Genomic DNA, 27,072 nt, shown 5'->3' with positions numbered 1-27,072 from the left:
TTTCAATGGAAATAAAGTACTGTAATATTTATGGTCTATGCCAGAGTTATAATGACTGCAGGGCCAGAAGTGAAGTGTCACAGCATGCTCCGCATGTTCTTAACACGGTTTCTAAAGGCTCTGGAGGCTATTAAATTTAATGAACCCATCTGCTATGAAATAGAGGTCCCAACAAAATCAGTTTCCTCCATGCCATGTAATGCAGATGGCATTCTCTGTTCCACAACCCAGCAGGATGGTTTATGTTTCTCTTTAAGAGTGTCTTTTTGTTTTGACGATTTGAACTTCTTTGATATGAAGTGGTGTCTTGGGGAAAATACTGTAAATTCAGCTTCCAAGCCCCAACAACTTCCTTATGATGGCTTCAACCCCCTGAGTAATTGCTTCTAGGCAGTAAGATGTTGTAGCCCAAAGCAATCACCCAAACGACTCCTAAATAGCCTAGGTGCCATTCTGAGATGGGAAACCAAAACAAATGTGCAATTTATCATATGCAAAGCATTTTCTCCGAGTTGGACTTAGTGGGGGGTGAGGAGGAGGAATACGCGTCCAATTTGCAAATGCAACTAAATTGGTTTGAAAGTTCCTACAAATTTCGTACTGAATTGTATTACCAGCAGAGGGGAGGGGCAGGGGAGCTTGGTAATGAATTCTCATTATTTTAAATGGTCACATTCCCGCTGTTTCTAAAAGATTTCTTTGCTTCCCTTCTACGTGTCACTGTGGTCTGTGCAAACTCCCCTGGAGGGGTTGATCAGGGATGCTGATGCTTCCACAGTCTGATGCATGCTCTACTCTGCATACCAAGTTGGGTAGCATTTCCAAGATGATTAGGACCCAACTGGAAAACCTAAGTCATTTGCTTACAAAATAGAACAAATTCCATTGTTAATGATTTTTTGCTCTGCACCTAAGAGATAATGACTGTGCAGCACAACTTGTATTCAGATGAGAAGCCCATGAATTTCAGAATCCTGGTGTTTGCTGTGTTGTCAATTAATACATGAAATCTTATTAGATTAAACATAATTAATGCTGTTAACATTAATTCATTTATTTGGGATTCACCAGGAGAGCATATTGAATAGAACAGCCAGGCAGGAAACAGAATATTTAATCAGACTGGTAGTAATAGTCAGGGAGGATGGACCCTGAAAGGAAAATTCTGTCTGTCTTGATTCTAGATCAGGTTGTATTAAACACAACCCTGGACTCTCACGTGCAAAAATCCTAACTCAGCTTCTGTTCAAACTTTTATCTTGATCTTGTCTAGACCCAGAACTGTATGAATTAATGTATAATTAATAAAGAGGGAAAGTACTATACTCTTAGGTTATTACAAGCTATTCACTTAAGTATTAAATCAATTATATTATTATATTTGTTGCTGCTGGGTTTTCAACCACAGTAACTGAAGAGTCAAGCAAATAGGAATTCCTTTTGCATTTACCACCAGATAACTAAGGAGAAAGAAGACTTTTAGGACCATATTAAGCAAACTTGTGGGATCGACTGTCCAAATTTACTAGATAATCAACTAGTACCTAATTCCATAGTATTTGGTAGAAATGATATAAATCAGTAGGGTCAAAAGTCCTAAAGGAATCAAAGGCACATCCAGACTACAATGTCACAAGGAGAACCAGGCTCCTGGAGAAATCACTGGTCAGCAGAAATGTTATGATGAACAGCAGTTGTAATTTTATCATAATGGTATAAATTAATTAAACATTATTTAAATCTGTAAATTATGAATATAAAAAGGAAGTTGTTTCTTCTGCAACTATGTAAATAAATGCCTTGGAAAGACTCTAAAGAAGTTGCTAAGGTAGATTATAAATATGTTCAAATATCAAAAAAATTCCACAGCTGCCAACCCTACCAGGATATTATTAAAATGGGGTCACCATTCCCAGTGCCAAATGCTCCTGAGTATGGTCTCTTTAATTATTGCAAGGTGGGACACATTAGGGCAATCCTGGGTTTGGACTGTCCTGGATGTGTCAGGATGGTCATGAACTTGCAACTGCTGATTCCCATACCTTCTTCATCTTCTGGGTGGTGCTAAAGTCGGCAGCCTCATCTTAGAATTTAGACTCTGCAGAAGAGTTTAGCAAATGATTCCAATTTTGTTTCCATATAAACAACAGGGGGTTTTTGCCCTTGCCCTGGTAGATACAGGCCCAGATGACGAGTTTGAAGGGGTGCTGCTTCCTGGCCAGCGAGGCACCTGTTGGAGCAGTAGCTGCCTTCTCCTCACCTAACAGGCCTATGAAAGAGGGATATGGAATCCCCAATCCTTCCTAACCCAACAGGTTTCTCAGCACCACCAAGATGAGAAAGAACCCTCAGAACATTCTACTAGGGGATTCATTTATCAGGGCTATTTGCAAAGATACAACACAGAGGCAGTGCTGAGCTATCATTTCAGGGACAAACATTCTGGGGGTTTAGTTTTATGTGCATCAAAAGGTTCTTGAAGAGGTAGAATAAATGAGCTCTGTCATCTTGGTCTACCATTTTAATTAATAATGAGCCACTTAAAGCGTTATTTTATTTTAAAGTAAGTAAAGATGATTATGGCACAGAATGAAAATTTCATGTAAATGTTTAATATGAAGCACAAGACTTCAAAGACAATTCCTCTGCACCATTTGCCCAGAGCTGCTTTCAGACCATTTTCTTCACTATTGCTGTCAGTTCTTTAGTGGAAAAGCTGCAGTAGCAATGGGTTTTCCCTCTCTTGTAACTGCCACCCATATATAAACGTATATATGTGTGTGTAAATATGTATGTATGTGGTTAGCAAATCTAGAACAATTTATTTAAATGATTAGCATTACCTAAAGCAAGATGTTACATTGATACAAAGCTTTATTCTCTTCCTCCCCATGATTTTCAGGTTATGTAACCCCAGCCAGGACACTCTAAACGTATGATGTGTCCTTCACCAAAGGCACACAATGTCCATCTGCTTCTCATTAGTGACACTAATTTTGAAGACCCGCTCAAGATGTTTTTGGATTCTTCCACTGGATAGATACTTTTTTTTTTTTTTTTTCCTCCTAACTAGTCAAAAATCTCTAGGGAAGCACTTTGAGACCATGAAAATATCCTGCCAGTCATCAAAATTCCCCCCTAGATTTAGCATCCATGGATGACCTTCACCCTAAACAATCTTTACTAAAATGGTTGCCCACTGGTGATTTTCCATCTCATGACTCCCTCCCTCCACACCCACCAGGCAGCATCCCATTGCCCACTACATATGCACTCCTTCCCATCCATTTCATCATCTATTTAGTCATCTGTTTGAGATTTGTTTACTTATTTAGAACACATTGATTTGTTTTATTCAAGTTATAGTCCATTACTCTTCTATTTAATATTGAGGCTCAAATTGTCCCAGAGTTGACCAGTGAGAGCCCCTTCACGTTGATTCTTGGGCCTTCTGACGTGACCTCATGGTTTTGAGTGCTTCGTTATTGTCTGGCACAAAATATTCCAGGCTTTTTGTTTGTTTGTTTTTAACATTAAGACTCCATTACATCCATGTACCACAGTTTATCCAATTGATCTCTTATGGTTGGGGATTTAGGTAACTTTCAATATTTTGAAATGACAAGCAATTCTACAGTGGACAAACTTGTGCGTATGTATTTTTGGATTTTTGGAGGTTTATCTTCAGGGTTAATTCCTAGAAGTAGAATTTCTGGGTCAAAGGGTAAATGCACATTTCCCCTTCCTATACCCCATTCTGTCTTCCCACAAGCATGTACAAGTGTCTCTTTCCCACAGCCTCACCCACAAAGTTAAGCTTTTCATTTCTGCCACTCTAATAGGTGAGAGAAATGGTATCTCAAACCATACTTTAATTTGCATTTTTCTTACAATGTGTGAAGTTGCACATATTTCAAATGTTTAAAAAACATTTTTATTATTGTGTGAACTGTCTGGTCATGTCTTTTGCTCATTTTTTTCTATAGGAATTTTGGAGTTTCCCCCTTAAGTTTTGAAAGTTCTTGATATATTTGGATTATTAGTTCTTCATGTGTGCTATATGTTGCATATTTTCTCCTATTTTACCATTTGCTTTTTGAGTTTGCTTCTTTTTGACTGTGCTTGATTCTTTTAGTTATAAAAGTTGGGTTTTGCTTTGTTTATATTTTAAGTAGTCAAACCTATTTTTATTTATATTGCATCTGGATTTTGGAGTCATTGTTAGAAAGCCATTCTCTGGACTCAGGTTATAGAGGAATTCACTAGATTTTGTTCTAGTGCTTATATGGTTTCATTGTTTACAGTTTAGGTCTCTGATCCCCTTGGATATTTTTCTCTGGTGTGATGTGAAGAAAATACTAATTTTATCTTTTTCTAAACAGCTATCTAGTTTTCCCAAAAGCATTTATTACAAAGCCCATCCTAGCACTACTGATTTGAGATGCCACCTTTATCACAAATTAAATTTCCATATGTAGGTGGGTCTTTTTTTTGGACCTTCTACTCTACTGATCTGTCTGTTTATCCAGGTGCTAGTCCCATAGAGACTCTGTTTTATATTTTTTACATTGATGAAACAAATAAGATGACAGACCCAACTGGCTGTTCAGGGTTTGTACACAGAACCACTGGGTGCCTGGATCAGTCCGTCCCTCGCTGGCTGCCCTCCTCCTCTCCTCTTCCCCAGCCTTACTCAACTACACATATGAGGAAGAGATGAAACCATCACTGTCATTGCTCTGTTATTACTGTTAGTATGGTGCCGACACAAATGGGGTGGCTTAGTTATTTCACTTCCATGATTCTAAACCAAACTGGGTCAGACTCTGAACATGATAAAAGCCCAAGGTCTCCCTGGCAACCAGAGATGGCTCTTTAGCTTAACACCCATCTCCACTCAGGGTGATTTCTCCTGGGGACGGGCTACCCCTTCCTGACCAGTTTGTATTTCCATGGTCCCACTGTGTACTTTAAGGCTGTGTGTGTGGGGGTACAGGCTGCTTTGCTGTCCCCCAAGATGGGTTCCCACATGCTGCTCCTGCCCTGTATCTGCCTGCAGCTGCCAGAAGAGCAGCAGGAATGAGCGAGCTCGTGGAGAGAAAAGCTGGCCCATGGCAGCCATTGAGATCACTCTGGAGGAAGGCTGGTCTGGGTTACAGCGATTAATGTGATGTTAATCCCGACACAAATGATGGGAGGGGGCCCTCTGAGAACATTTACAATCAATAAACGAAAACTGCCACTCCCATCAGATTCATTATGACTATGAAAAATCACCCAGCAATTACACAAGAAACCTGGCCATTGAGCCATTATTTGACGATTGGCAACACTCCTCCTTTTAAGATAATTCGGCACCAGAATCTTTTTTCCTTGGACTTTGGCTTTAGAATGAGCCCATGGCCAGAGTTGCAACAACAATCAGTGCCTATATAACCACCAATGAAGCATTTTCTCACTTGTTCAAGGGAAGGCAGCTGTGGCCTCTACGGTGGCTCCAATTCACTGTCAGAACTGAAGGTGGTCCCACCTTCCCAAGTTGAGACCCAAGATTCATCCCCAGGACTGGGCCTCTCTGATGATGGCAAGGACCGAATCTAACACACCTGTCATCATTGCCACACTGACAGAATTTGTACACTTGTGAGAAGGAAAAAAAGGTAGAGAAGACAGAAACCAAAAGTGAGTTTTCTGTGCTGACGAGACACCTTCCAGAAGAACCTGTTACATTCTCTGATATTAGGAGTTGTCACCAACCTTGCTTGCTAAGAGATCAATGCAAACCATACAAATATGGAAGATGTCAGTGAACCCCGTTACTGAGAAGGAATGCTACAACCACCATCTTCTGGAATAAACCCAGGGAAACTCTCCCATGGTAGGAGGAACCCTCAGGCTCTCCCCTGGGGCCCTGGGGACTCACAGTGCTGTCGATGTACGCTTCAGTCCACACCACGTCGTGCTCCTGGTCGATGACTTTGGGCCGGCTGAGTACATGGAGGTATTCCATGACATTTTCCTGCACATCAGCCAAGGTGGAGATCTGGGTGAAAAATCCTGCCAAGGGAGAACAACGTTAAGTAAAGACAGGAACAACTACAACTGGGGAGCAGACCTACACTATGCCTTCTTAGCCTCTAGCTAATTTCTTTCTTCCCTTTTCCTTTTTAAACATTATGTCTCCTCTCTACCATCACCCACTTAATGAGCAATGTGTTCATGTTAGAAAACAGAGTCAAGCAAAAAGAATAAAATGAAGATCAACCACAAACCCACCTCCCAGAAGAAGCCCCTGTTAATCCTTTGGAGAATCTCTCCCCAGATGTTTTCTATACATATACATATAGACCTTCTCTGGTAGATATGGGAATCCTCTCTACATGCCATTTTGTAAATCCCCCCCCCCTTTTTTTTCATTTTAGTGTATTTATTTCCAATGGGAAAACTAAAAAGCACAAAATTTAAAGGCTGTCCTATTTTTATAACTACAATAGTTATAATTTTTTCTTTTTTAAAAAATTTTTATTGGTGTATAGTTGATTTACAATGTTGTGCTAGTTTCAGGTGTACAGCAAAGTCAATCAGTTATACATATACATATATCCACTCTTTTTTAGATTCTTTTCCCATATAGGTCATTACAGAGTATTGAGTAGAGTTCCCTGTGCTATTTTATATATAGTTGTGTGTATATGTCAATCCCAATCTCCCAATTTATCCCTCCCCCCTATAATTAATTTTTGAGTGCTTAATAAGGGGCACAAAATTTGCTAAACACCTGATAAGCTTTGCCTCATTTATTCCTGACAACATGATGAAGTGGGCATAACTCGCCCACTTTACAGATAAGATGACTGAGGCAGACCGAGCATATGTGTTTTGGCCGTGTTCTCACCGGTAACAAGTGGCAAATACAGAAGGTGAAACCAGGCTTGAGTATCTTAATCTATGCCTTTTGCTTCTACAGAATTTTGCTCTTTGTGTGTTTAAGGCAGAAACTCCAGCTCAAACCCTCATGTAGTTACCAGACCTGCCATTTGAATATGCTGGGTAGACATGGTTTCTCAGTAACATAAAAAGTTCTAAACATGCTATCATCTTGTGGGTGGAGAGGCCATTTTGATCTCGAGTTCAGGTACTGCTATGCTCCTCTTCAGCTTGGTGTCCTGTTGGCTTTGCTGGGAGTCAGGAGATGTTAGAAGAGAAGGGCTGAACTGAGCACAGGTCTGGATCCCCAGGAGGGAGCCCTTCATTCAAACATTTATGGAAGGCTTTCTTGGTGCCTACCACTGGAGGAGCAGGAGTTAACTAGATGAGCATGACCCCTGCTTCCTGGGAGGTCTGAGTAAGCTGACAACTATAAAATAGCACAGTCAACATTATAGAGAAACACACAGCATGGACAGCCAATCACTTGGCTACCCCGAAGAAGGGTCAGTACAGCTGAACCCTGAAGGATGAGGACCAGTTAGCTAGAGGAAGGGGGGTTAAAGACTATGTCCGGCAAAGCAAGGAATGTAAGTAAAGGCCCAAGGTCAGAGTTAGACCCATTCTAGGAACTGAAAAAAACTCAGAATGGCTGGAGTAAAAAGCTCGGGGAGAGTGAGTAGAAGTAGGGTGCTATAAGATCAGAGGAATTAGCAGAGGGACTATCATATAAGACCTTGGGAAAGAGTTTAGACTTTATCCTACAGGCAACTAGTCATGGAAGCATTTTAAGCAGGGGGACACTGGATGGACACAGATTCATGTTTCCTCCCCATGCCTCTAAATAAGGACCTTTATAACTAAGTTGATGCCACCTCCTACTTGCCAACAAATGAGAGACGATATGTGTGCCTCTGAAACCAGATCCATCACAGCACTTGCTGTAGTGTTTATAGAACCTCTTAGTGTTTAATACAGGGCTCAGGGTAAAGAAACGCCAGCCCTTTTGTTGTCCAGAAAGGACCAGGACCCTCCCAGGGCATTTCCAAACAAAAGCCAGCTGGTTTTAATTTGTTGTACCAACCCCAAACCAGGTTGGCACCATGTGGCTTCTGGCTTCCTGGTGACAGCTCTGCACAGTGCTAATTAACACGCACTGTCACTCTTGTCCACTCCACCCTCCTGGCCAGGGCCAGAGCCTCGCCCATCCCAGTAGAAACTGAGCCCAAAAGACCTGTGAGACCCTGCTCTAGCTCAGGGCTCTGGAGCAGGGCCCATGTGTACCTTGGCACTCCCTCAGAGGTCAGGCACTACAGTTAGGGATGCCCATCTGGGTCACTGCTCATGCAAGGCTTCCAGGTGGCCCCTCTTAGAGGCATAGTGGAAAAAAGAAGTTTTAAAGAAGATTGCTGGATGACAGCAAGCATCATAGTTATAATCCCTCCACAAACCACGACTACAATCAGTGTTTGAATAAGAAAGAAGACATTTCAGCTCTTCTCTGGTAGGTAAACCTTTGGCTCTGCATGAAGGGTCTTAGAGAGACAAACATGACACAGAGGACAAACCAAGAGAGGTGTTGCCATGTTGATAAGAGGAGGAGAGGACTCCATGGTCCTGGACCGTGAAGATACCTGGGTGAGCAATTCACAGTATAGCACTATTCCTATTGTGGGTTCCTGTACCAAATGTGCAGTAAACACAGCCTCTCTTGGGAGGAGTTTTTCTTGGTTGTCTGTGTTTTCATTCTAATCCTCAAAGCCAACAGTAAAAATCCCTGATTTGGGTTTTCCAAAATAGGGCCAGAGAAAGGAGGGAATAAATAGAAGGAGGGGGATGGGAGAGACAGATTCTCAGCATTGAGGGAGAGTGGGAAGGAAAAACAATCACACATTTGGAAGGGGATGGGGCTGAGGGATCATCCTCACTTGGCCTTGCTATCATAATCAAAGTTATGAAAAGTTACAAAAAGCTGGCTACAGGCCCATAGCCAAGAGTATACCTGACACCTCCATAAGGATGACTAACAGTGTTCTCAGACTGAACCCGTCCAAAGCCAACTCCTGATTTCCCTGGCCAGACCTATTCCTCCCGCATTGGGTCTTTCCCACCTCACAAATGACGCCACTGCCCAACTGGGCCAAACACTTAAGAATTATCCTTGATAGCCATCATTTCCTCACCCCACCCCATAGCTAATCCACCAGCATGTTCTTCTGGCCCTATCTCTAAAATATGTCTCAAGTCCAATCCCACATTTCCACTGCTCCCACCCTACTCCAGACTCCACTGTCTCTCCCCCAGGGTATAGCAACAACCACCCCCGCCCCACAAATCCCCCTCCTTGTTATATAGACTCCTGACAGCAGTCAAAGGAAAGTATAAAGCAGACCATCTAAAGTATAAAGCAGACCATCATCTCCCTGCCTAAAATCCTAAAACAGCTTCTATTTAATTAGAATAAAATCCAAATTTCTTACCTGACCTCTAAGACTCTCCCTCACTAGGCCCCCGCCTACCTGGATGAACTCATCCCCTTCCATCCTCCCACCAAGTTCATCCACCTGGCCCTCCCCAGGCGCTTGCACCTACTGTACCCTCTGCCTGGCACACCATTTACCCAGTTTTCTACGGATGGCTCCTTTGGATCATTCAGGGGTTAGCTGTCTGAACTCATTTCCTCTTGCTTCACCTTGCTTTCACTTTCTTCTGAAGATTCATCAATGCTGAATTCTGATTTACTTGTTTACTTTGTTCTTGCCAATGGAACATTGGCTCCAGGAAATGTCACAAAAAGCTGGTGCCTGTCTTGTCCAGAGAGATATTCCCAGAACCAGCACGTGGCTCTGTGAGAGCCATTACTGAAGCAAGGACATTCACCAAAGTCTTACTGTGATTCACACTGTCGCTCTACACTTGGGTAACACAACAGCTCAACATGTGTGTGTGCTCGTTGTATAGGGAGGAAACAGAAACAACAGTGTTCAGTAATTTGTCCTGGGTCAACTTGAATACAGATTCATTTGATTCCAAAACCTTTGCTCTTAACCACTGAAGACACTGCCTCTTCCTGTAATGGGAAAGGACAGCATGGCAGCTGCTCAGAGCATGGACAGCATGGTCCTCCTCTGTAAGGGCACCCCTAATGGGCTGTTTGAATCTCTGTGGCTGGGAAAGTTTGAGGCTGGGGTGGGGAAATATGTGGTTGCCCTATGAGGTTCCTGGCAAATGCACAGTAGTTAGCACCAAAGGTCTACTCAAAACCCATACCACAGTTCTAACTTATATTTCAATATATAGACCATAAATGCAGATGTATAAAAGGTAAGAAAAGCTAGAATTACAAAGATAATATTAATAATGTACACTGCAAAGCTTAATGCAAATCATGCAAATCAGATCATCTAACCCCAACCCATTAAACCGTAAAACTTATCTGAAAGAGCCTCTTTTTGTTTTTAAATGTTATTCATGTAAGTTTTAGTTAACAAATGTACCTTTTGATGGATAACAGGAAGTCGCTGAGGGCTGGACTCTTTGCCTGTAACCATAGATGCTTCCCTCCTTCTCCCTCTGCATCCTTTGAACTGGCCACTTTCCCCCCGGCCTTCCCTCACCTCTTTTTATTTATTTTAAATTCTAGTTCTTGAATGTTTATTCTCTTCTTTAATGTGCCTTTTTGGACTTCATATATCATGTTAGAAAATAGAAGCAGCAATCTTTTGGTAATTATCAAGGAGTAATTAATGCTGAAATTAGCCACCTATTATAAATGATCTGCTCATTTTTCTCCATAACATCAATTTATTTACCTATTCCCTTACAAAGCCTCCTGTGAACTCTGAGTTACAACTACTCAGTGTGATAAACCACATGCAGCCTGGTGCTTTGTATTTCTGATATTTTCCTACCCTTACTTAGAGATTTCTTAAGAGTCCCTTGTGTAAGAGGTGCCTCTGCATGAGACGCTCCATCAGTACATCATTCAACACTCCACTTTGCAATGACACCAGATCTGAGGGACCCCGGAGTCTGCTCCTCAGTGGGAGACCATGGCTGTCTACCTCACCGGTAAGGTCTGGGTAAGGTCCTCGTTCTACTTTTGGTGTGATGGGCACTGCACCCTTGAGTCTTTTCAAAGACTCTTTTCCCCTCTGACATAAGGCAGGCTGAAAACAAGAAAGCCAGTGATCAGGTCCCAGTCTTCCCAAGGCAATAAGGTAGGCAGTGATGTTGCTGGTCAGGCACTGGGGCATAGTGGCCATATTGCCATTCTACAGGGGCAATAATTGTTTTAATGTATTTAAAATGGTTTGCTGCTTTGCCTCATTAGAGCTGGTTGCCTCAAGACCTGGTGTGCATCCCCTTACGGAACAACAGTGTTCTTGGAAGACCCTCACAATATTCTGTCCCATCTTCGTCCTCCCCATCAACATCACACACTACTGAAAATCACTTTTTTTCTATAGAAAAATGAACCATTGATAAACAACTTTCTACCTCCACATCTCTTTGGACCATTACAAAGAACGAGTAAGAGGTCTATTGGGCCCTGAGAGCTGAAGGGCACATGTCCGATGAGTTGGAAAGAGAAGACCAAAGAGAGAATGACCACTAGCGCAGGGAGCCCAGGGGCCTCAGTGGGCATGTGCCACCTGGAGAAGGGGGCTCGCAAATGTGAAGCTATCAGAATCAGCCAGAACCTCTGACTTAGGAGCAAGTCTTTTTGTGTGTGAATAATATTACATTTTTTTTTCTTTTTTAACATCTTTATTAGAGTATAATTGCTTTACAATGGTGTGTTACTCTCTGCTTCATAAAGTGAATCAGCCACATACATACATACATCCCCATATCTCCTCCCTCCCGCATCTCCTTCCCACCCTCCCTATCCCACCCCTCCAGGCGGTCACAAAGCACCAAGCTGATCTCCCTGCGCCACGTGGCTGCTTCCCACCAGCCATCTACCCTACACCCGGTAGTATATATAGGTCCATGTCACCTTCTCACTTTGTCCCAGCCCACCCTTCCCCCTCTCCGTGTCCTCAAGTCTATAATATTTTTAATTTCAAATTTCATGCTAGAAAAAATAATTTAAAGTGGGTGTCTCCAATCCCTGGGGACCGCGGCTACCGGTCCTTGGCCTCTTAGGAACCAGGCCGAACAGCAGGAGGTGAGCAGCGGGCAGGCTAGTGAAGCTCCATCTGCCGCTCCTTATCGCTGCCCATTGCTCTCTTCACCGCCTGAACCATCCCCCCATTGCTCGTGTTACCGCCGGAACCATCCTCCCCCACCCAGTCCGTGGAAAAACTGTCTTCCATGAAACTGGTCCCTGGTGCCAAAAAGGCTGGGGACCTCTAGTTTAAAGGATCACACTGTGGAGCTAGGAATGCTGGCTTGCCGGCAGCTCTATCGCTGTGCCCCATTCCACCCTGCCTCGTCTCCTCGGAGAGTCTTAATATCTCCATTTGTAAAATGTCAGAAACTGGACCACATGCCTACACAAGCTGAAGCAGGACAATTTCTGGAACACACAGGGTGGTTATAAATCCCAGCTCCAGTCTTTATTAGCTATAGACCATTAAAGTCCTTTCTCAACATCTAGATTCCTTTTCCTAGATTCTCTCAAATAATGGGAAATAGTCCTCTATGAACCATGACTTTCTTCTCCCCAAAGAGAAGCAACCTCACATCCTGGTGAAGAGTTAGGCTCAGACTTTGGAACAACTGGGCCTGATTCCTGGCTCTGCCACCTGCTAGTTGGTAACCTGGGGAGAGCTGCTAGTCTCTTTGAGTCTCAGTTTCCTTCTCATGCACTTCATACAGCTTTAATGAGGGTCAAAAGAGATAACACATAAAAGTACTTTGCACTTTACCTGGCACTTAGTAAGAAGTTTGTCATCCTTAGTTGCTATTAACAACAGTAGCACCATGTTCATCTTCACAACTATTACCCTTTCCACTCAAATTCTCAAGTTCTATGGAATCTACACAAAGAATGTATACAACTTAAGTCTCCATTAATGGATAAATGGATTAAAAAGTTACAGTGTATACACACACACGCACACAGAAATATTATTCAGCATGAGAAACAAGGAAATCCTGCCATTTGCAAAAACATGTATGGACCTTGAGTACATCTTGCTAAATAAGATAAGCCAGACAGAGAAAGACAAATACTGTATGATATCACTGGTATGTGGAATCTAGAAAAGTGAAAATCATAGCAACAGAGTCTAAAGGGGCTTACCAGGGGCTGGGGGTTGGGGAATTGGAGAGTTATTGGTCGAAGAGTACAAAAAAAGAATTATACAAAGGTATCTGAATAACTGTCATTTTTGCCTTCTTCCACCTTTTCTGAAGCAGCAAAAAATTTTAATTGCCAGTTTTTCCCTACTCCAAACAACCATTCTGGCCTCATAAATTTGACACTTGGAAAGGTAGAGTGAGGTTAAGAGATTTCTAGTGGGAAAAGGCTATGGGTCTGAACTTCCAAGGAGGGCTCAGGCCGCCAGTTCTCTTTCAAACAAGGAGAGAATGACCATTAGCCTATCAACGAGGGACAGGCTGAATAGATAAACAAGACAGACTCAACGTGGCGTTTCCATTCGATCTAATGATGACAGATAAGTTGAGAACCAAACACAGAGACAGACCCTTCTTCATTTGCACAGCTGGAAAATACTCCATTCACCATGATTTTTGAAGGAGAATCAGGCAGTGCTTATTTAAAAGCTTGGCACACTGAACATTACAGAAGGTCATCAAGGCTTTATGGAGTATCTGGGCTAGTTGGCCCCTCTTTTCAGTTTTCCCAGTTCACTTGTTTAACCAATAGTGTGAATGCAGAATTTTAAGTTCCATAAGCCATTCTACAGTGGCAATAATTGTTTTAATGTATTTAAAATGGTTTGCTGCTTTGCCTCATTAGGGCTGGTTGCCTCAAGATAGGACCTAGTTATGCATAAAATGAGACAAACCAATGAGCTCCAGGCCTCTCTGGATTTTGCTAGTGGATTGGAGGAGGCAGAGAACTCCTGTGAGGGCATGAATATTCCCAGACATCCATTTACAGGGGGCAGTGCCAGAGGTCCACTGACTGAGAACTGTCTCCATGGCTACCATACTTCCAAACAAGAAGTTTCGCACGGATAGCAGGTCCTTGACCACTGACCCAGGGACAATGAGCTGGTCCTGACAACTCCTGCTCCTCCCTAGGGTCACTCTGGTCAGTCAGCCAACAGGCTTCTCCCTGGGCTTCCCTGGGTCTGCTCTGGTCCTCGAATGCTAATGCTTCATTTCACTGAAGAACTTGGCTGAGTCAGGGCAAAAATATGTAAGGAGGGGGGCGGGCCCTCCCTGGACCTCATGTCACTTGAGATGAAAAATGTTATGCTGCCTCCATACTATAACAATCTGAGAGTATAAACAATGATTTAATTAATGACCATAGAAGAATACTTGCTCACCGACGTTACGCTGATCTAAACCCCATAACTGACGCAACATGAAGCCGATGTTTATATGGGCACAGATGACTGGAACCTGACATTTTGATGGCAACTGCTACTTTGAAGAGTGGCAAACAATGACATTTTATTCCCAAGGCCCTTTAGAAGAGAAGCAGAGGAGGAAGGTGAAACTATTGTGAGGGACTGACTCTGGCAGGGAAGGAAACAACTGGATTTGGACAGGAAGAGAAGGAGAATCACTGAGGAATCCAGCAGCCAGGCCAGCTAAGCAGCTACTATTACCTCCTTGGATTTTCCAAGTTGCTGCACTCAGAACTTATAAATCTAAAGGGCTATATTCTATGGCCAGGCCCCGAAATACTCTGAGTTGACTAAATTGTCTTCAAAAGGATTCTTCAAAGATTCTTATAAACAATGACTAAACCTAAATTATGGTGTAATATTAGTTGATTAAGACAAGACTTCAATTTGAGTAATTTTCATCAGCTGGACACAGACAGTGGTTAAAAACAATAACCCATGACTAAATGCATACTCGCTGATGGGAAGAATTGCAGTCTGATGTGGCAGGAGTAACATGAAAACTTCTAAAAATTAAAAAATGGAAAGGAACTCTTTCTTTCAAGACCACAGAATCAAGGAAAAAATTGAGAAAGTGTAGCTCACTCAAATGTCAGTGAAGTTCCAAAAATTATCTCAATGGTCTGTTTTCTCAGAGGCAACCTAGGATCCATTCAGCCTCCATCTCCTCATGCCTACTTTCCTTCTATATTTCCTCTTCAAATGAAGCCAAATGCATTACTCTGAGACAACGAGAATTACTGATACCTTTGAGTGAGGTGAGCCAGCCAATAAACTAAAATAATTGCAGAACATGTTATTTTAGAGCTTCAAGGAAATGTTCAAACCTTTCATGCAGTTCTCCATTTTTAGATGAGGAAATTGAGAATTGCTTCAAAGATTTCTCCAAGTAGAAGCAGATAATAAAACACAATGCCAAGTAAAGGGAAAGTGAGGCAGAGGTTTACTTGCTTGGCGAGGCACCTTTTCCCTGAGAACTTCCCGTGTCCATCCACCTGCAGAGCACACATATTTTTCTTTGTGGCCTTACCTCTGCCTACATGCAATTCGGCAGGGGAAGACCTGTCCCAAGCTGGGTGCCAGAATCATTTTTTGGATAAGATATAAACTCTCCTTTCTCCACAATAGGTGTTGTGTGGATAGATGGGTATGCACAGCGTGAGGTAGCCATTTTTGACATGCACATGCCCTAGCAGAGAAGGTCTATCTACAGAGAAGAAGAATGCCACGGAATGCAGAAAGAAACCAAGAAGGAAAAGAAAAACAAAAACACAGCCCCTGGTCCCTCATGAGACATAAGCTTCCCTTCCCACTCTGGGTTCTGACTCACTCTCCTCTCTCTCCAAAACACTCTTCTTTTTAATTTCAGGGAGCAACTTTGGTTGCTTGCAACTAAAATAACTTTGTCTTAAGTCACCAAAACTAAAGCTGAGACCTGCCAACCCTTCCCTGAGTCCTCTTTCCTCCACTAACATACATATATTGGAACTTTTATAAAGGACGGCATAACAGGCAATGTAGAAATAGACCACCTACATCCACCAATACCAATTTACTGTGCAACAGGACATATCTTCATTTATTAGTATTTATAGTCAATTTGCTCATTTTTCAAACCTTAAAGAAGCAGCCACTCTACATAGAGCAGGAGGTTGGGCTGAGTGCTCAAGAGGAAATCAGAGTGACAGGCTACTCTCAGGGACTGTATAGCCTCAGAGCAGAGATGACATAACCACAGATCAATATAACACTAGGAAATCATATGGGCCATTTCTGTGCCAGGCACTGAGCTGCCAGCTTTACCTGCACGGCCTCATTCATGCTCACAGCATCTGGCTGGGGCAGGTATCATCACTATCTCTGTTCTGTAGGTGATATAACTCAGACCAAGGTAGGTATGGTAACATCCACCACTGTGATTGGTGTTTGGTAGAGGCTGGATTTGAACTCAAGGAGTTTGGGTTAAGACTCAAGGAATCTAGAATATACCACATATTTTCCTCCTTTGCTTTGCCTTCTTGGTTGTGTGTAGACTGAAAAGAAGCCCTTCATAAGACTGGAGGCCCTGTTCCTTCCCTCCCTGTGCTTTCCCTAAAGCATTGTTTCCAACACACATCAGGGCCTGTGAATGTAGAAAATTAACCTGTGAAAGTAGAAAAGCCAACAATTATTGAGCACTTACTAGGTCTCAGCACTGAACTAGGCACCTAATCTGTACCATTTCATTTTTTAACCCTATATTCAATAAAATTCAAAAAGAAAAGCTATTATCATCCTCACCACTTTGAAGATTAGAACCCTGAAGCAGGTTAAAGTTAACTAAGTTAATTAGTTATGTAGGTTAAGTTATGCTATGGGAACATATCAAACTGGAAATCTCACTGGCTTAACACAAAGGTTTATCACACAGACTATATATCCATCATGGGCTGGCAGATGGCAGAAGACAGGGTGAGCAGAAAGGCATCTGCTCCATGCGGCCACTCAGGAACCCAGGCTATTTCATCTATTCCATCATGTAGCTTCAGAGTTCACAGGAGTAGAAAAGAATAGATACCACCAAACCAGCTCTTAAATGCTTTAGCCCATAAATGACCCAGGTTGGTTTTGCTTAAAGCCTGTTGGCCAGAACCAGTGCAAGGGGGCTGGGAATGGTGAGTGAGCACATGGATATTTGGTGCAGGGTAAATGGCTCTGCCATAGTAATTCTTCCAAGGTCACTCAGTTACTAAGCAACAGAGTGGAGAGACTTAACCACTCCACTTGACTACGTCCTCAAAGTTTACAAACACATTTTGGGAGAAGTTGTTACAAGTCAGTCATAATCATTTAGAAACATCCAGACCTTATCTTAGAATTCATAGCCTTCTGATAGAACGCTCCACTTTCTCGTGACTGTCTCTGTTTCTACACATCAGTTCTTTATTCTTTGTTCAGTTATTCAGAACTGAACCCATCAGGAGACCTACCTTTATTGGCACAGGCCATCCACTTGAGATTGTCTGCAAAAGCAGCCTCTCTTCCAATGAGGTACGTGAAGATGCGAACCTGAGAGGAAGAGGAACACACGGATCAGTGGTTTTCACTTTTCACCCTCCTGCCCAGACCACAAGCATGGCTCACACACATGTGATTTACCTCCTTAATAATGCTCCATGCTTCCCATCTTCAGAAACATATTTAAGACATCTGAAGTAAAGTCAGCTAGAAATATACTCAAAACTGGGGCCTTTGATCTTTTAACCCATATGGCACTGGTGGTGGTTGTTTTTCGGTGTGTAACTTGAGACAGAGGAGAATAACTTGAAACGGGAGACTGGCAGCATCGTGGGCCTGCGTTTGCTACAGTTTGCTACACATATATGGACAAAGATCATCCAGGTCTGGACCAAATTGGCAACCATTTTCCTCATCCGCACAGAAGTACAGAGTGTGCTCTTCTTGGGAATCAAAACACCACTGAAAGAACTTCAGCATGCCCCCCACCCACCCAATGGTAAGAACAGGCTGCAGACACTCTGTTACTGTCTGTGGTGGTAATTAATTGGGATGAGAGGCACAGCCTATAGTCAGGAGACCAAAGGGAACCCTCTCTAGCCTTCCTAAACTTCGGCTCCTAAAGAGCAGAGAACACATATAAAACCTTGGATCTCTCACTTTCTATTGCCTTCTCAAATCTCTATTATGAGGCCAGAATTCTTTGAAATAAAGTACAACCCACCTCCCAGAGTTGTACTTGAGGGTTAGATGGAAGAAAAACAAGAAATTAAAAGGGTTAAAATCCTTTGGTTCACATTTTAAATGGCATGTGGGTCAATACCACACAGTCCAAACAAAATTCTTCTGGCAGGTGAAATCAGTCCTTCAGCCACCAATTTATGACTGAGTTAAATGCAGACATGGTATTAGATGAATTACATTCAACATGTGGCCCCGAAGTCTTTCCAGCTGATGTCTCCTCCACTCAGCCAGACTGGGTCAAGCACCCCTACGGTTCCTTCAGAGCCATTATTGCAACTGTTGTTAACTAGTATCTTGTGTGGTTATACCTGTGAGGTTGATCTCCACTAGACCATCCACCTGACAAGGGAAAGGATGGCTGTGCTTTGATGGGGCACAGGGCTTGGAATATTACAACTCAGTAAATGAATGGATAAAAATGTAAATGACATAGCTGACTGAAAATTAAGATTTTGCTTTAGTTATGAGTAACCTCTTAACTGAGACGTATAACTGGAAGACTAGTTCTTACGTGATGGTTTATTTCCAACTTAAAGAGATGTTTAAATATACATTATCATTGTATAGCCTTAGTCTGTCCTCATTTGTGTTGAGTAAGGCAGTTATTTCATCCATCAACAGCTCCTGCAAGGGGACTTCCGGGGCAGATGAGCAGACACAGAGGCCTTTGCTTTGCCTCTCTCATTCCCCCAGCTCTTTTCCACACTATTCCCACCGGAATCACATTGGGAAGAGGGGTTTTTTTTTTTTTTTTAATTGGGAGATTCTGACTCTCTTGGGGAAAAAAAAAATAGAAGATGCAACCTCATAGGCCCAAAGTGGTCACCACTGACCTTCCTACACAGAGCTGTCCCCTGTTCACTTTTCCTGCCTGGCCACTGTTAGCTTTTAGCTCAAAATGTCTGACTAATAAAAACCTGCACAAAGCAAGTTCTTAACGAAGCAGAAAGCATAAAAGATAGCTCTTAGGAAGTGAAGTTGTGAGTCTATCTTCGCAAGCAAAGAGGAAAAGACCTGACGCAAAGCAGCCTATCTGTTCTGAGCAAAGATACCTGCAGGTGCCAAACCTCCTCTGCCATCCAGGTGAAGAACCTGAGGACAAACAGTTCTCTCTTGGAGGCATAGTTAAAACCCCAGAACAGTGCTGTGAACCATTCATGAAAACTTAACACAGTTTCTGATTTTAAAAGATGGCAACCCATTTGGAAAACCAGTAGGATTGCACCAAACTTCAGACTAGACATGATTACACAGGAATAATGTGCTAACAATAACCACAATCATGAAAACCAGCACCACGACCCCCTCCACCAGCACCGCTGCCCCTACTGCCAACACTACTGTGGCTTCTCCAGTCAGCACCATCCCCTGGGTCAGGTATGTGCAAAGACATTTATAGCATTATACTCATTTTGTTGGTTTGTATTTTATTTTATTGCTTATGAAAGAAAATCAGAATCATGTTAAATATTTCCATTTATGTGCAGCCCTTGGCTCCCAGTGAATTGGCCCCCTTATTTGAGTAGAAATGGCGTGGAAATGACTCGTTGCCTCTCTGCATATAAAATAAACATAATCAAACAATACTGGGTTCATGCCCTGGATTTCTCACAATAATGCCTTTCAACTGGCAACAAAATGAAGGGACTTTACTCCAAAATAAATATTCTGGAGATCCATTTAACAACAGGATTTTATATCTGTAATTTTTTCAGACTCAGTAATTCTAGCTCTAGGCACTTATCTATAGCCAGGATAACAAATAAAATGTCTATGGGGGCCAAGCAGGTCTAACAGAGATGACACGAAGTCACAGATGTATGGAGAATTGTAGAGTGCATATATTCTTAAAGCCCTATAATTCGGTTTTAGACATTTTCACAAATACACAAATATGTAAAAAACAAGGACCTTCACCTTTATTCTTTGTAATGGTTAAAACCTGTTAAATTCCAAGTTTCTCTTGATAGCTCATTGGCTAAAAAACTCATGGGACATTCATGTAGTGGAATACCATGCAGCTATGTACTCATGAGAAAGACATCCATTATAACTTGGCAAGGGGGAAAGCAAGTTGTGGGATATTGTGTATCTATATTGTGTATTCTATAAATAGAATTCTATTTTTTTCTAAAAGGGGACTTACACTTTTTACTCTGTAAACTTCTATATCCTTTGAATGTTTTTACAAATGAACAAATATTGCTTTAATAATTAAAGATCATTTTAAATGAAAAGAAAGTAATGACACTGCTACTTCCTGAACCATTCTCCATGGACATAGGAAAAGTAAATGTATCAGTGAAAATCAAATAGGAGAAGAGACGACCTGTGGAAATTAAGTTCTGGCCTTGCATCTTGTAGGGTGGGCTGCCTTACTCCACTGCTCAATGAAATGAGTGCAAAACTTGTATGAGTAATAGAGTCAAACTGTTCCTCATTTCCATCTCTAACAGATTCTGTAACCTTTTGGATTTTATGTCCAATAATTGGAGATTTCTTCCCTAAGAAGCTCCATCAAACAAACTTTGACAAGTCTGCCTAGAGCCCAACTAATTTTACTATATGGCAAGCCTCCGTAGCAGAGACAGATGGGGATGGTTCTGAAAGCCAGGTTCATAGCACAGATGACAGGGAAGGGGCCATGGCACAGTTCAGACCAGGGCAGTCATCAGGACACACCAAAACTCCCCAGAAAGCCAGGCTTTTGTGCTCATCATCCACAGGTATGAATGCATCACTTTCATTACTGCAGCACAAAGGCAGGAGGCAGGGGAAAGTCTACATCAACCTATTAGTTCATTTTGATCTCCCATTTGAGTTTGGATGGCCTTTAAATATTCTACAAACCCAATTAAGCTTAATAAAACGTTAGGATGTGGACATTTCAAAGTTCAAAGTCACTTAATTGAACTTAGTATAAAACTTCCCAGATGACACAAAGAACTCATTCCAGTTTTTCCAAAACACAGATTATGCTTCTTACTCATTTAGATACAATTCCCTCTGGAAACTTAGAGGAGTACTATTCCTCTCAACCTTTAGTGCACATAGGGTAGTTTGAGTTTGCAAAAATAATCAATCAAATTCTCCCCTTTCTACAGCCATTAAACAGGGGAAGGAGAGTGGCTGCCAGCAGAACTATAATGGGGCAACTGTACAGCCAGGAAACAGGCTGCTGCTGCCTTCACAACTCCCTTCAGTGCTGAAGGAGAAATAACCAACGCCCATGCTTTTGAGACAGTCCAAGGGCAGAATTTATCATCTGTCACGAGTAACTTCTGAGTACCAAGTATGTGCCAGGGACCATTCTTGGTGCTGGGAATATGATGGGTAAAGAGAACAAACTCTCTGTCCTCAGGGAGCCCACGTTTTCATGAGAGTAAAACAGATGATAAATGGCAGATTCATAAAATGATTATGTATTTGTTGAATTGAAAACTTACAAAGAAAATAAAGCAGGGTTATGCAATGGAGACTGATGGGGGCTGCTATTTTAGAAAGGGAGGAAGAGAAGGCCTCCCCAATAAGGTGCTGCTTGAGCAAGGATCTGGACAAAACATGGGTGGAGCTGGGGAGCACGACACATGGCTACTGGGGAAGAATGTTCCAGGTGAAGGGAGCAGAAGGTACAAAGCCTTGAGATAGGGATACTCAAGGGATATTGACAAGACCAGTATGGATGATGTGGAGTCAGGTAGGAGAGATTGTACAGGATGAACTTGGACAGACAACAGGTGCCTAATCATGTGGGCCTTGCAGCCTCTGTTACAGCCTGGGCTTTCTGTGTAGCAAGAACAGAAGCCATAGGAGGAACTGAGTAGAAGCCTGATGTGGATTGACACATAATCCTGTGAAAGGATCATTCTGTCTGCAGCGTGGAGAACAGGCCTTAGAGAGTTGTGCTCATCCTGGCTGCCCATTCAGCTTTCCTGTGATGTTCTTACAGTTTTGAATGCCCGGGGCCCGATCAAGACAATCAAATCAGAACCTCTGATTTGGGCAGGGCCCAACTTTTATTCTCCCCATGGAGAGTCCAATTTGCATCCAAGTTTGAGGACCACAGCCATAGGGAGATAGGAATAGAAGCACAGACACTAAGTAGGAGGCCACTGAAACACTGCAGGTGAGAGATGACAGTGGCTCTGGCCAGGTGGGTGAGAGGTCTCAGACTTCACGGGGCATCGGAATAACCAGTCCCCAGCACCCATCCTCCAGAGATTCAGATTAAGTAGGCCCAGGCATCTACATTTTTTAGAAGCACCCATGGTGGGTCTGAAACAGGTGGTTGGAGTCCAACACTTTAAAAACATAGCACCAAAAAGATAAGGCCTGAACAAAAGGAAGTGGCATTGGGAATTAAGAAATATTTGAAGCCATTTTCAATAAAGTGATTCTATAGATGGCAAAGGATTGAGGCTAAACTTGAAGTTCACAAATCCATTGGGTGGTTAAAAAAAGAAACAGAGGAGCTGGATCAAGAGGACATTTTTAAAGCAGCCTGTGTCAATCCAACAAGGCAGGAATATCAGACACCAGCTAGACTGGGCAAGCAGGATCAGCCAACTGCTCTTTCTTCTTTCTCCAAGAAAGGGCAGATCTGTACCCAGATGTCTGTAGCTGCTGAGCTGGGTGTTCACACCCAAAGCATTGCTCCTTGAAATTACAATAGCCCCACTATTGGGTCCCGATACAGAGGAAAGGGCTGGGGACAGGGCACTCAGGAGCCTCCAAATATACAGTCTTTACTTTTGTTTTTAAAAACAAAGGCAATCTTTTACTTTAAAATAACATTTAACTATAAATGCAGTATCTCTACCTTTAAAAACATGCAATTTATGGATTATAAGTATAAATAAAATTTGCTAAAAGAATCATCCAGTTACATATGGTTGCCCACACCCATGTGTTCCATATTTCAATTCAGCTAAGTAGCAGCCTATGCAAACAAGCATGTAGGCTCACCTTCACATCTTCTCACCTACTTTTGTCCCTTTTGACTCACTGTCCAACTCAATTATTCCTTAAAATATACCCAGGATTTCTCAAAAATGGTACACAACTTCAGCTTTAGAAAGAAGTCTTCTGATGTCTTTGTGTTTTAAAGTCAATTGTTACTATGTTCTTAACCTGTATCTTCACAAAAAATATTCCTAACCAACTTCTATTGTTATTTGCTCATTTCTATGATTTCCGATGCAGGGAAGCATTTCTGAATAAAATCTTTAATCTCTAAGCAGAAAATGAGAGCTGGAATTTGATTAACCACAAAAGTGCTTCATAAATCACTGCCAATATTTGTCTTCATGAAAATTCTGCAAGAGTAGAGGTGGGCTCAGAGAAGGTGGATGCCAGTGAAAACAGTTTTATTGAGCAGGCTGCTTTAATCTAGAAGCCATCATGCTCATAATAAAAGAAGAAACATCTTTATCCAGAAGGACAAAAGAGGCAAATAAGGTAACAGGGTCCTGAGCAGCAATAAAATGGGATAAATTGAATTAAATTACAAAAGTAATAAAGTTTCAACAAATGAATATCATAGACCATTATGAAAAATGGACTGTCATTTTGGGGATGCTCTAAGAGTCTGTATAATCTCCTTCCTCACAAGCACAGTGCCTGATATCTCATGTGTGGTACTGAAAATATCCTAATTCAGAAAAAATTGCCATTTGTAATCTTCTGGCCAGGGATGGAAGTCCAGTTTTATGGCCATGTATTTTTCCAAGTGAAGGAGATGGCTGTCTCTGGGTCACCCAGAGACTGTTAACTTTGGTTAGCACTGTGGAATAGAGATTACACACCACTTCAAGGAGCACTAAGAAGTCAAGCTATAAGTATCCTCAAAGGTGGGTGATACAATTCATTAGACTATCCAGCTCCATTAACTTCATTCAGGGGGTATTTTTAATGCTCTGATATCTGGGGACTTACTGTCCTGGAGAAACTGCCCATCCCAATTGGTTAGCCAATTTTGGATATAGTAAACAATTTGCCTTCAAGTGCACCTTTGATATGTAAACCAACCAATTCAGACTCCATGCCCCCAACTATCTCCTTTTATCAGGTGTGCACACCCAGGGCCATTATCCACCTGCCCTAATCACTCCAGGGCCAGATAGGTACCAGACAGCTAGGGACAGTCCCTACATCCCTGAGCCCACTGAAATTATTCAATTCTAAGCCTGCTTATCCTGCTTTGCCTGTTTCTTCCCACAAAAACCACAATAAAGGCTTCAACCCATCAGTCCCCTCCCCACTGTCACTAATCTTGTATTGGTGTTTCCCCGTGTGGCCCTGCATAGTATGACATGCCTCTTGCTTCCAGGGGTCTGTGAGTATAATAAACTTCTTCCTTCATGACAGTCATTTCCACGTTTATGTGCCTTACTACATTTGATTAAAATGAATACTGAATACCCTTAAAACAGTTCGGAATCAGGAGACTTGGGTTCCAGGTGAGTCCAAACCATACTTACTGTCTTGGCAATCTTGACTAAGTTAGTGAAACCCTCTGAACTGTGCTTTTTCCACCTACACATGGATCATTCATTCATCCATTTACTGTGATCAACGGTAAATGAGATAATAAATGAAAAGACAGGTTGGAAGCAATGAGTTCCAGTCAGCTAGGGTTGCATTCCACTTGTGTTTCAGACAGTTTGTTGCAGTAAAGCCAAACAAGGTGAGCCCAGGAAAGTCAAATCTCCTATTCATGGATGCCTCCCTAACCGTACCCAGAGGTTTGACTGAAGAGGAAACTGACTTTTGTGAGTAAAGAAGAGGATTTTTCTAAGAGAAGCGTTTTGAGAAGCTAAGGATAATGAGATTGAGAGTTCCTAACACAATCAGAATAACATCAGAGGTATAATATGAAACCTTCTATTAGCCTTTGCAAAGTCATGAGATCCACCATGAATTTGACAAGGGCTATGGACTTTCTCCCCACAAAAAAGGCTGAAGGATGTACATTCACAATTTCAGATAAGATTCATGAGGTTTGAGGTATCTCCTCCACCAAAGTCCATACTGAGATTCTCTAAGAACCCTCTGGATTCCAGGTTAAAAACTGCTGTCTTATGTAATTCTTGTATTCTGCACTATAAATTTCTCAAAAACAGATTGTGTTCTTTGGACAAACAAGATGGGCACTTTCATCTTAAGTGCTTGCCAAATTGAGAGAGAAGTTCATTCACTCATTTGCGTGCTTATTCTTTGATGATTCAGTGAGTACTAGATATTGGATATCCATGGTCAGATCCAGAAAAGTCACATGGGGAATAAGTCCTCAACATGGAGGAATAAGATGTCAAGAGCCCTGAGACAGAATGGGCATCACTGTAAACCCTGGGTTTGTATGATGACATCAAGTCATGGAACCTCTGAAGGAGCACATTTAAAGGAGCAGGGATGGAATGGACAGACAGACTTGATTCTTGTCTCATTCATTTTTGAATCCATAGAATCCAGCACAATGCCTGGCAAAGAGCCAGCACTCAAACACTTGTTGATTGGCAATGCCATAAAAGTCCCCTTCTACTGATAGGAAGACTCTTGAAAAAAAACTCACCTCCCATGGGTGAGGTGAGGTCAGCTGGGAGGTCCCTCTCTGCCTCTCTTGCCCTCTTAGACCTGGAGAGATCAGTTATTTGTTAACAAGTATGCCCCATCTTCCAAGAAGGCTTACAGATTCAATACAATAAACAAAAAGAAACTCATGTATGTAAAGCTGTTAAATTAAGCAAAACAGATCAGAAAATCCACTTATGGAAAGAGAAAGCTAAATGTTCCACAAATTGGGATGGCAGTATTTTTGCTCATGAAACATCATGGGATCATGTGACTCCCTGGGTTAGAGCCCTCTGATGTCTTCCCACTGCACTTAGGATATACTGCAAACTCCTTATCACAGCTAGATGCCCTGGAGGATGTGGAAATATGACAAAACCGTTCTAGCTTTAGAGTCTTTGCCTCCACCTTTCCCACTGCCTGGAATACTCTTCTCCTCCCACTTTGCATGGCTAACTCCCTCTGACCCCAGTTCCCCTCCTTGGGATCACTCCATTTGTCTCCTCCATGGTGCTTGGCACATTTTGCAGTTACCTTTATGATTTGTTTGTTTATTTGATTTACATCTATTTCTCCCTCCAAACAGAAATATAGATGTTGTGAGGGCAGAATGAGGCAACTGTGCCCAACTGAGCATCCAGCATATGGTAGATTCTCAATCTATATTAGGCACCCACTTTCCCTTCATTTCTCTTCACAAATTTTAGAAGTCAAAAGAAGTCAGCATGGGATATACTAGAATTTATCAGAGTTAGAGCCCTTTCCTTCATTACTAACTCCATTTTAAATACTTTCCTATTTTTCCAGACTTGTCTGCTATCAATCAGCTGAAGTTTTTACTTTCCCTCTGCTCAGGTCCCTTGGTTTCTTTTTACACTGAAGCTCAGTGATAAAACAGGAAGAAATGGAGAAATGAAAAGGCTCTGGTTTTTGTTATTACAGTCTCAGCTTTAGGGGCCATAAAATGGTGTCTTATTTAAGGCCGTCCATGGGTGGATGACCAGGTTTATAATATGTTTCTTCCTAGGTTCTTCCCCTTGATTCTAGATGAAAACCATGCAAAGATTGAAGCCAACTGTATTTTAAATTACTGCCTACTTCAGAGATTACCTAGCAGGGAAAAGACTACATCTTAAAATAGTGAGGTGACCCTTCCTATTCCAAGCAACTTTCAGTGGAATTCTCTCCTTTTCCCCCATAGTTTGTGACAGTTTGGACAGATGGCATCATTTCATGGAAAACAGAGATGACTGGGTGGGCAGGTTAGCAGAATGCAGTG

At 42.1% G+C, this 27,072-nt stretch overlaps 1 protein-coding gene across 1 annotated transcript in view; it reads right to left on the bottom strand.

Annotated features, from left to right (window-relative positions):
• The window catches only part of CACNA2D3 (calcium voltage-gated channel auxiliary subunit alpha2delta 3), a 781,826-nt gene that overhangs the window by 269,714 nt on the left and 485,040 nt on the right, over positions 1–27,072 (bottom strand). The window contains exons 12-13 of the mRNA XM_029243037.1: positions 17,453–17,531; positions 5,924–6,057 (exon numbers count right to left, since the gene is read on the bottom strand). Coding sequence (XP_029098870.1) covers positions 5,924–6,057; positions 17,453–17,531 — 213 coding nt within the window. The remainder of the gene's footprint in view (positions 1–5,923; positions 6,058–17,452; positions 17,532–27,072) is intronic.

Source organism: Monodon monoceros, unplaced genomic scaffold (genome assembly GCF_005190385.1).
Source record: "Monodon monoceros isolate NGI ecotype Baffin Bay Population unplaced genomic scaffold, NGI_Narwhal_1 Super_Scaffold_3, whole genome shotgun sequence".
NCBI lineage: Eukaryota > Metazoa > Chordata > Mammalia > Artiodactyla > Monodontidae > Monodon > Monodon monoceros.
The sequence above is the reverse complement of the archived record's forward strand: the minus strand, read 5'-3'. Positions and strand labels throughout refer to the sequence as shown.